At 40.9% G+C, this 9,578-nt stretch overlaps 1 protein-coding gene across 2 annotated transcripts in view; it reads right to left on the bottom strand.

Annotated features, from left to right (window-relative positions):
* Positions 1-1,574: 1,574 nt before the first annotated feature.
* LOC136837699 (uncharacterized) overlaps positions 1,575-9,578 on the bottom strand; it is a 35,425-nt gene continuing 27,421 nt past the window's right edge. For both annotated transcript variants that reach the window (XM_067102600.1, XM_067102599.1), the window contains exons 2-3: positions 2,874-3,791; positions 1,575-2,749 (exon numbers count right to left, since the gene is read on the bottom strand). In XM_067102600.1, coding sequence (XP_066958701.1) covers positions 1,901-2,749; positions 2,874-3,401 — 1,377 coding nt within the window. In that variant the 5' untranslated portion in view covers positions 3,402-3,791 and the 3' untranslated portion in view covers positions 1,575-1,900. The remainder of the gene's footprint in view (positions 2,750-2,873; positions 3,792-9,578) is intronic.

Consider the following 9,578-nt stretch of genomic DNA (forward strand, 5'->3'; position numbering starts at 1 on the left):
ATTCCTCTAATTTTATGGCCTTTCGAATCTTCTATATGAAGGCCTGCTCATTATGAATCACCGTTAAGCACTTTCACTTTATGTTTTATCTCCGAGTACTTGATCGCACGAAATCTCACAGAACTACAACTTTGTAATGACTCACCAGCAGTAGAAACCTAGTTAATGGCCAAGTTTTGGGTAAAACGTTTTGGGTGAAAAATACAACGGGAAAATCCTACGGTGACTTGAGTGAGTGTACAAGGTTGTTCATTAAACTGTAAGGTCAGAAGAATGAACAATGAATGATGCATGAAAATGACTAATACAAAAAATTGTTCAGTATCTTTAACAGTTTCATCTTATGAGCAGAGGAAATACCTTATGTGTCTGAACAAGAATCCAGAGCTGAAAGAACTGAGACCAGCATCCACTAGATAGTTATCATTTCCATCAATTTTATTTAAACAAAATATCGACATATTTCTTTACTTGGTACGCTTACTGTTCTTCTGCTCTGAAGAACTCTGAGGCTTTCTAGACATCTTCTTTTTAGTAGTTTAATCAAGTGTTAAATCTCCGCCTTTGAGAAAGTCCTGGCTAAGAAATAATAATAATAATAGCATATTTCATCTATAACAGTTCTAAGAGCAACACAGTTCCTCATTGGATGGGTCGATATCGTACTCGGCTAGCACTCTCCTAGGCCCGCGTTCGAGTCTCCGGCCGACCAATGAAGAATAAGAGGAATTTATTTCTGGTGATAGAAATTCATTTCTCGCTATAATGTGGTTCCGATTCCACAATATGCTGTAGGTCCCGTTGCTAGGTAACTAATTGGTTCTTAACCACGTAAAATAAGTCTAATCCTTCGGGCCAGCCTTAGGAGAGCTGTTAATCAGCTCAGTGGTCTGGTTAAGCTAAGGTATACTTAACTTTTTCTCTAAGAATGACATAAGAACGCAACTGATTTATCTCTCTCTCTCTCTCTCTCTCTCTCTCTCTCTCTCTCTCTCTCTCTCTCCTACGACAAAAATCCACGTATCACCCAGCTCCGAGTTCATTACCAATACACCTAAGGCTTGCAAAAACTGTGCAGCTATTTGTGTAGTTAGAGGAAGCAGTTATTTTCTTTCAATCTCAGCCAGACACACTCCCGCTTCCTATTTCACTCTTGTTTTCTACATTCACGCATACACTTACCCACATGTAAATATGCATATACATATAATATATATAACTATATATATATATATATATATATATATATATATATATATATATATATATATATATATATATATATATATAATAATAAAACATATTTATATGTGTTTTGTGTTTGTGTATATATATATATATATATATATATATATATATATATATATATATATATATATATATATATATATACAGACACATATATCTATATGTATACATATTTATTTATTAATTTATCTATAATGTGTGTATGTGCACATAAGTGATTTTTAGTGCACCAATACAACGACAATATTAGTTCAAAACTAAAAATATAAATCTGAATTCTCAGTGCAACGTCAAAAACTATAAAACAGGATGATTGAAAGTAGACATAGGTTTATTTTTTGTATTTTATATAACAACAGATAAATAAGAAATTGAAAATATGGCAGCTTGAGACAAGGATACTGAATAGAGTGAAATTACAGAATTTATTTCAAGTCAAAAAATTTCCTTCAAAGTGGTCTGAAATAATTTATACAAAGTGATTATCAAAAAAGTATGAAAAGACTGACTTAATCCAAATGCATATATATATACAAAGTATATGTACTCCGTTCGCGGAAGTATTTCTATTCTACAGAAGGGTGTCTTAAGGTATCATGAAGGTCGCATCGAAAACGAATCATCATTTATCTGGAATGGACCGGGATCCTATCTAACCTTGTCGTCGTCCACCAGAGCCAGTACCGACACCGGGACGAGTCTGGACCTCACCGGTAACTCCATCTCTGATCCTCATGGTGTTAGTGTCATAATCATAGTAATAATCGGGAGCGTCTGGGTCACAGGGGTTGCCCGACTCGTAGGGGAAGGAGACTTCCCTACCGGTGTCTTTGTCAAGATATCCGTAAACGCCTCTGACGACACAGTCAAGGCCCTTAGTCTCATTCTTGAAAGATCCATCAGTGTTGACGTATCCCCATGAGAAAGTTCCATCAGCATTTTGGTGGGACCAAGACCTAAGAATCTTGATTTCTGGTTCTTTGCGTCCTCGGATTTGGTCTGGGTCATCAAGACTGAAGTCCCTGTCGATGCTTGCCAAAGTTCCAGCTGGACGACGAGGTCCTGGATTGGGACGTTTTGGCTGAGAACCAACGACTGTTTGACGAGGAGCTGGGAGTGGCTCTGCGCTGAGCACTGGTCGAGATGGAGCAGTCACAGGATTAGGCAACAGTTCTTGAGGGGCATCGTCCACGTAAACGTAGTCATAGTCTGGGAAATTATTAGCTGGAGGAGGGGGAGGGAGAGGAGTGGTGGCGACAGGGGGAGGTGGTGGTGGGGGAGGAGCAGGTAAGGGGACACCTACAGATGAACGAGGGCGACCTTGGGGAGCGCGAGGCCTAGCAATTCTAACAGGGGCAGCACCTTCTAGCGGAGAAAGCGCCGCACCACGGAACGCAGGTCTCTGAGGCACAGGTGACTCTGCAACAGGACGACGTCCTCGACCTCGACGGCCCGCCTGGCCCTGACTGAGCACAACCCCGATGACTATGGCCAAAACTAACTGTGGGAGAGAAAAGGGGGAAACCATGAAATGAGCAAGCACTGAAATGACATCTTTTAAAATCACTGAAAAAGGAAAACAAACAAAACCTTCACCAAGTTAGGCACCTTCAGCTCTTTCTTACCAAGAGGGCGTAGCCACCAATTAACACTGCCGCCTGTAGCCCTGCCATGCCCACAGGACGGCGACGACGTTCATAACTACTACGCAAAGGGAGAGGTGGTAGTGGCGGCAAAGAGTCTATGACCACTGCAGGCTGAATATCACTAGCCCTCGGAAGGGGCTTCGGATTTAGTATGGTTAGTGTGGCGGCAGCGGTCTCTGCTTGGTGTCTGTGTTTGGCAGCAATCTTGGCGTCGTTTTTGTGTATTTTCCGGTAAAGGAAAGACACATTCTTCCTGAAGTTGAGTGGCCCATCGTTATTTCTGCTATGTACAGAAGCTACCTCAACTTTAGGCTCTACATGAAGTGAGGACCTAAGTGGATGAGTGCGTTTGAGATCCTTGGCCGGTATCGGAGCGTGGATGTGGCAGTGATGGCACGACGAGGAATCGGGTATTGGCAAGGCAATGCTCCTGCCCGTCGTGGCAGCTGCAGCAGAGGCAGCCGCATGCGGAGGCGGTGGCGGTGGTGGAGGCGGAGGAGGAGGCATGGGAAGATATTATCAGACATCCCGTCACTTCCATCTCACCAGACCCTCCTCCCCATTCCTGACAGAAAGCTGATGAACCAGCCACCAATTACTGCTCAAAGGACGAATGACAGACTGTCGCATTGCACTCGTCAAGAAAGCGTGAGTTCATCCCGCTGTCTCTTCGAAAAGAGGAGCTCTTGATCTCTCGACTAGATTCAGAGAGGCCAAACGCACACACACTCAACTTCAAGATGTCTGCCTAAATACGCTTGAGAATGGTTATGAGTTCACATAAGTTTCACTTCGGCTGCCTTCTTGGTAATAGTAGGAACACTTCAATATCTTAATTCAATGTTCGTTTCGTTGAGATAGTTAAGAGTTCGAAATTTCTGATGTGAATGTTCGACGCTGGAAATAAACTGAATGATCAACAAAACACAAAACTGTTGTTAAAAGCAAATCAAGTAATTATGGAAACAAGAGGAAGAAAATAAGGGGCATATAACGCAAAATTAATTTTTAGGATGGATATTTTTAAAACCATAACATCAATCACCATCGTCACCATAACCTATGCCACACATTCGCACACCCAAGTAACTCAAAAACAGTCAATATGTCCACCAAACAAGTACTGCCATAATCGTTCCACGCCTCAAGCATTTATGCAAGGTAAGGACTTTCCCTCGTCCTTCCTTACCACTTTTGAATATTACGAAAGAGTAAAAAATCAAGCATCAGACGTGGAGCAGCCCCGCCTTTCACAAGCACTGCTTGCGACACAAAGCCAGAGATATTATGGGTACGCCCTCTCCCCAACACTCATAAACCGAAAACGTTAAAAAAAAAAAAATTAATTTAAACTCACCACCAACCCTACTACTTTTTAAAGAGACAGGATTCAAATTATACTGTGTCGAAACAAGTAATTAAGTAGCTGTGAATAACATCCCGAAATATTTCTCTTCTGAAATAAGACAAATTTTATTCTTCCCCCATCTCGACATAAAAGACTTCGATATGTGAGTCGTACTAAGAAAAGGTTTCATAAACAACTCGCGTCTTTTACAAAAAGAACGAAAACATGAAAGAAAAGGTAATGAATAGGGAGAACGAAGCAGCGACATAATCATTCATGCGTAAGGAAACCCTTAATAAACGAGTAAGCAACTTCAGCAGTGACCAGCATTACTTCCAAGCCAATGGGAAGCATTTTGGGGAAACCCCGGGTAATGCTCCTATTTCCCTCAGGGAAACCGAGGATCAAATGCATTACTTGGATGGAGGGTAAAACTACTTAACTGTAACGCCACTGGGAAAATAATCATCCAAAAACGACCGAAATTCCCGTAAACAAATTGTTATCAGATATTCCAAAGGTTATAGTCCCGTACTTGAAGGAGAGGTCGTGAGCCGCAAACAGCGATGAGTGAGCGGTCTCGCATAAAAAAAGATTAAAAAAAAACAATTACCGCAAAAGCAGTGATACGCGAAGCAGCGCCATGCAAACGATACAGTACAGTAAACTTCCGACTTTCCACTTCGGTGTATGTGCGCGTGCGCGTGCGAGTGTGCTTGTCAGCTTTTATGCAACGTATGTGTGCGGAGTGGAGTCAGGCCTTAAAAATTCGCAGTCAACAAACGAAAGCTCCTCGTTGCAATCCCAGACGAAGGGAAAGAAAACATCACGATAGCAAGGATGGAAAGCTCTCATAGGCGGCCTAACTCCACAGACGTCAGTTCCCTAAGAGCACATATTTTTACTGACCAGAAACGGCAGTCGGCGGGATCCAAACCAAAAGGAGGTATGACCTTCGGTCTGACTTTATTTTAGGAATTCATTACTAAATCTGACTGCACAAATTTACGGCCATGGGTGCGTAAGGCTTCGGTTTCTGAAGACCGGTGCCTACCTCCCTTCTTCCAAAAAGTTACAGTCCTGTCTCTCCCAACTTTCAAAAGGCAATCACTCGTTGCCTTTTGAAAGTTTTCGTAAAATCCATAAATAACTTTTTGACTAATCCTGTTACCAAAGAGGCAAACCAACGGAACCCTAACATACCCTCTTTGTCGCAGGTGAGACTTGAAACATTACAAATTGCCTGGAGTATGACGAGGCAAACAGAAAACCCAAAACATTAGAATTACTGAAGCATAATTCTGGTAGAAAATCAAACCAAGAAAGTGAAGTCTTAAGCATCTGGTGACCTCAACGTAAAACGCGTTGTAAAGCAAGCCAGTCACGAACGAAGTGAAAGAGAAAATAAAAGATCAAGAGAAGGCAATACATTTCACAGTCAGCATGCATGAGAAGTCGATTTGCTAATCCGAGAGAGAGAGAGAGAGAGAGAGAGAGAGAGAGAGAGAGAGAGCGTAGCTATCACTGTTGTAACCGCCGCCACAAGGTACTTGATAAATGATGAACTATTTGTTCGTGAGGAAGCGGTCCGAATACAAACCAAATACTGACGGCAGAGCCGTGGACTGTCTGTCCGAAACTCTTTACTCGCGGACCATAAAAGGAATCGAGCCAAAACGAAGCAAACTCGATTCATATCGAGATCGTTTTCATGGAAGGTCAAAAACACAATGACGCTTTAATTCCAAAATTGAAAGCAATCCTAACAAGCTGGTGCTGACGTCTTTAAAGGTCATCTGAAACTGAAGTTCGACTAACCTTTTATCAGGTCGCCAAAAGGTTCCGCTTACGCCAATGACTGAAGTCAGTACTTGACCCCAAAAAATCTAGACGAGTTTTGAAGACGTCCGTATACTTCTGGCTAATTTAAAAAAAAAAAAAAACGGGAACTGAACTTCGCAGGGATTCCAGCAATGTTCAGGCTTTAAACATACCTCACTTTTGCCTAAACTTTTCATCAAAATGTTTGTGCCCTGATGACCAACATTTGTTGCTTGTTTGGGTAACAAGATTGTTTTTCCATCACCATTCCTTGAGGTCGGTGAGGAAAGGAGAAACGGTGCCCAAATGGAGCAGGTAAAGATGGAGAAAAGGGACGAAATTCCATCGTGACAGTCAACGATTCACATTCAAGTGACCTCTCGCCCAAACAAAACCGTCCACGGCAAAACTTGGTACCTTGGCCGAATTAATTGACCATGACGATTTTCAAAATAATGGCGACAAGCAGTAGCACAAATTTCTAATCAGTTCAACGGGGAATGAAGTTACATTCTAAGAAATAAAAGAATTAAATGGGCTATACTCCTGGCTTGTTCTCTTCATCAGCACCATTTCTTTTTTCTTGTTAATTATCTGTCAGCTAGAAATTATGGACTCATAATGTAGGAAATAAGCTTAAACTTACTAATGTTTATGGTATGAGAAAATCAATTTCTGTTGTCACTATATGGTCACCGCCAGCTTAGTGATACTCGCGTGATTATTCTTATTCTTAAAAGCCGCTTTCTGTCCTACCTACTTGCACGACGCCCCCATTGTACACCGCACGAACATCCGCGTGCAAGTATTTGGCGAAAGATCATTCCTTTCAAAAGAGATTTGTCGGCACGAAATCCGCTGATGAAAGCCCAACATTTCAGAATTCACGATCAAGATCCACCTATAGTGAAAGAGACTCCGTATGACAACTATCTTTTATTACGTTTAACTTGATTTTGCATTCAGCTTTTGAAAAATTGACAACCCAGAGAGCAGAGTGAAATGAGACGTACTGACGTCGGTCGGAAAGCTAAAAGGTAGAGGCTCAGTCACCGAATACATGAGACTGAGTCACCTGGTAAGAACTGAAACTTTCAAAATAAAGGGCAGAGAGAGAGAGAGAGAGAGAGAGAGAGAGAGAGAGAGAGAGAGAGAGGAGGGGAGGGGGAGGGAGGGAAGGAGAGGAATATTACGATTAATCTCCTCTAATCAAGCATTCTTGCCTCTCCTGTTCTTCATATAATTTCGACATTTATGACATGCATTGTCTGCAATACCAGCTTTGCCCTCTTCGAATCAAATGTCTACAGTAAGTTGTTCATTCAAGCCTATAAAGGTATCAATCAAAAGTTGCTCACCCTCGCACACCCACAAATACACACACACACACACACACACACACATAGACGTGTGTTTTGTGTGTGTGTGCATAAAATATAATGACCATGGAATAAACGCTTAGCCTCTATAAATTTTTATCCGATTTCCTCAGAATCTTTGTTTTTGTGTGTGTGTGTTTTTTTTTTTTTTGTAATCTATGTATTATAGTCCTCCTCTGACACTCAGATACTATGGGCCGCAAAGTATACCATCGCACTCACTCGAAAAACATTCATTTTTGTAATAACAGCTTAAAGTCACGTTAAGACTGTTACCCAGGTCCCACGACACATTTCCACGGTTATCCTGAACAAATTTCAACATTTATCCTGAACAAACTCCACCATCTACCCTTAATAATCTTAGCATTTATCATGAGTAGTAAATCAAAGGCATTTTGTATTCAGTCTGTGTTTTGATAGAGAAATGAACTCTGACCAACTCGCCTTGAAATCTACTGGACACTAACGATCTAATATTCAGTAAAGAGTTCCTCTCTCTCTCTCTCTCTCTCTCTCTCTCTCTCTCTCTCTCTCTACTGGGAGTGAAGGACGCCCGGTACAGCCAAGTGATAATCTCCCCTATCACCTGGTGGCCGCCGGACTGCATGAGCCACCCTGGAAATCCCGGTCACCGCATCTATCTGTGCAACGGCTCCTCCCACTATCGAAGTATCTCGAGAAGGAAATGTTAGACCGGCTACGGCTTAGTCGCTTCGTAGTCTTCTTTACTTTCTCAAGCTCTCCTTCTCCGACTGACGATGAAATACTTACGTGTTTCTTTTTGTTTGTTCATTTTTAGTTCGCTTTACGTCGCAGCAGCAAAGGTCACGTCGCATTTTGACCAGAAAACTGATCGTATTTGTTTTAAGCTTCGATCGGATCAAAACAATCAGAACGGAATGGCGCCAACAAACTAGATGCTTTTCAGCTAGCAAACAGTTCACGACAATAAAAACTTAAAGTTTCTCAATAATCAGTTATAATAAGAAGAAAAAGACAAAAAGTGAAGAAAACTCAACTTTCGATGCCTCTTACTATTTTCTTGAGCTATAATCTCAAAAGGCTAAAACAATATCCTGGTACATAAAAATTTTTGAATATGTCTATGAAGGACACAGTCATATATAAGTACATACAAATAGAAGAGAGAGAGAGAGAGAGAGAGAGAGAGAGAGAGAGAGAGAGAGAGAGAGGGAGAGAGAGAGAGTGTATGTAAATCATTTGTCGGGTTTCAAAATGACCTTAACTGTATTCCACCAAAAAAAAAAAAAATTTTGAGTATCATTTTCCGACGACACAGTTTTCCACGTAATTATGGAAACGCAATAACCCTTAACATTCATCAAGGAGGCAATGTCAATCAATGAGCGTGAAAAGGAAGTGAACTTTTTCTCATAATGAAAATTGGAAATCTCTCCAAAATCCGGAAGGGAAAGCAAGTGAATATATATATATATATATATATATATATATATATATATATATATATATATATATATATATATATATATAAATATATATATATATTTCAAAGGTAAACGGTAAAAGGCATAGGAATGACACAGGTAATTAATATTCCGTTACTCAGACTTCATTACAAAAGCAATTTATTGCGTCATTCATGTTTAACCATCATGCATATTGCAACGTCATGCCCGGGACGTCAATGTAGAGCACGTTTTTCTCTGACCACTTTGTTCGTGTTTCGCTATTGTTCGTATGCAGCTTCTGTGACAATGCGCCGGTTCAATGACACGGCAATATCCTGAAAAATTCTGAGACAAAAATATGCAGTGATATATTTTATGCAAATGGAAAAAAAATAAATAAATCTGACATGAACGTTGCTATTGGGGCCAGCGAGTGCAGCGCCATACACAAAAATGAAAAAGAGCGCGAGACAAAACTCTTCGTTCAGATTCACTTTCATGAGGACTCGGGCTACCGCAGCGCGCCCTCAGTCGCGCGATGACAGAGAAACTCGTACTTCAATTACTCTCACACCTTCACTTATCTTTAGAAAGAGGATGTGAAATGAAAGGGGCTTCTTCAATGAGCTGGGTAAAATACACCAACGGCCGGAAAGTAAAACGGATAACCCAATAAAAGCAATAACAATTATTATTAAAATGG

The sequence above is a fragment of the Macrobrachium rosenbergii genome, chromosome 59 (assembly GCF_040412425.1).
Source record: "Macrobrachium rosenbergii isolate ZJJX-2024 chromosome 59, ASM4041242v1, whole genome shotgun sequence".
Lineage (NCBI taxonomy): Eukaryota > Metazoa > Arthropoda > Malacostraca > Decapoda > Palaemonidae > Macrobrachium > Macrobrachium rosenbergii.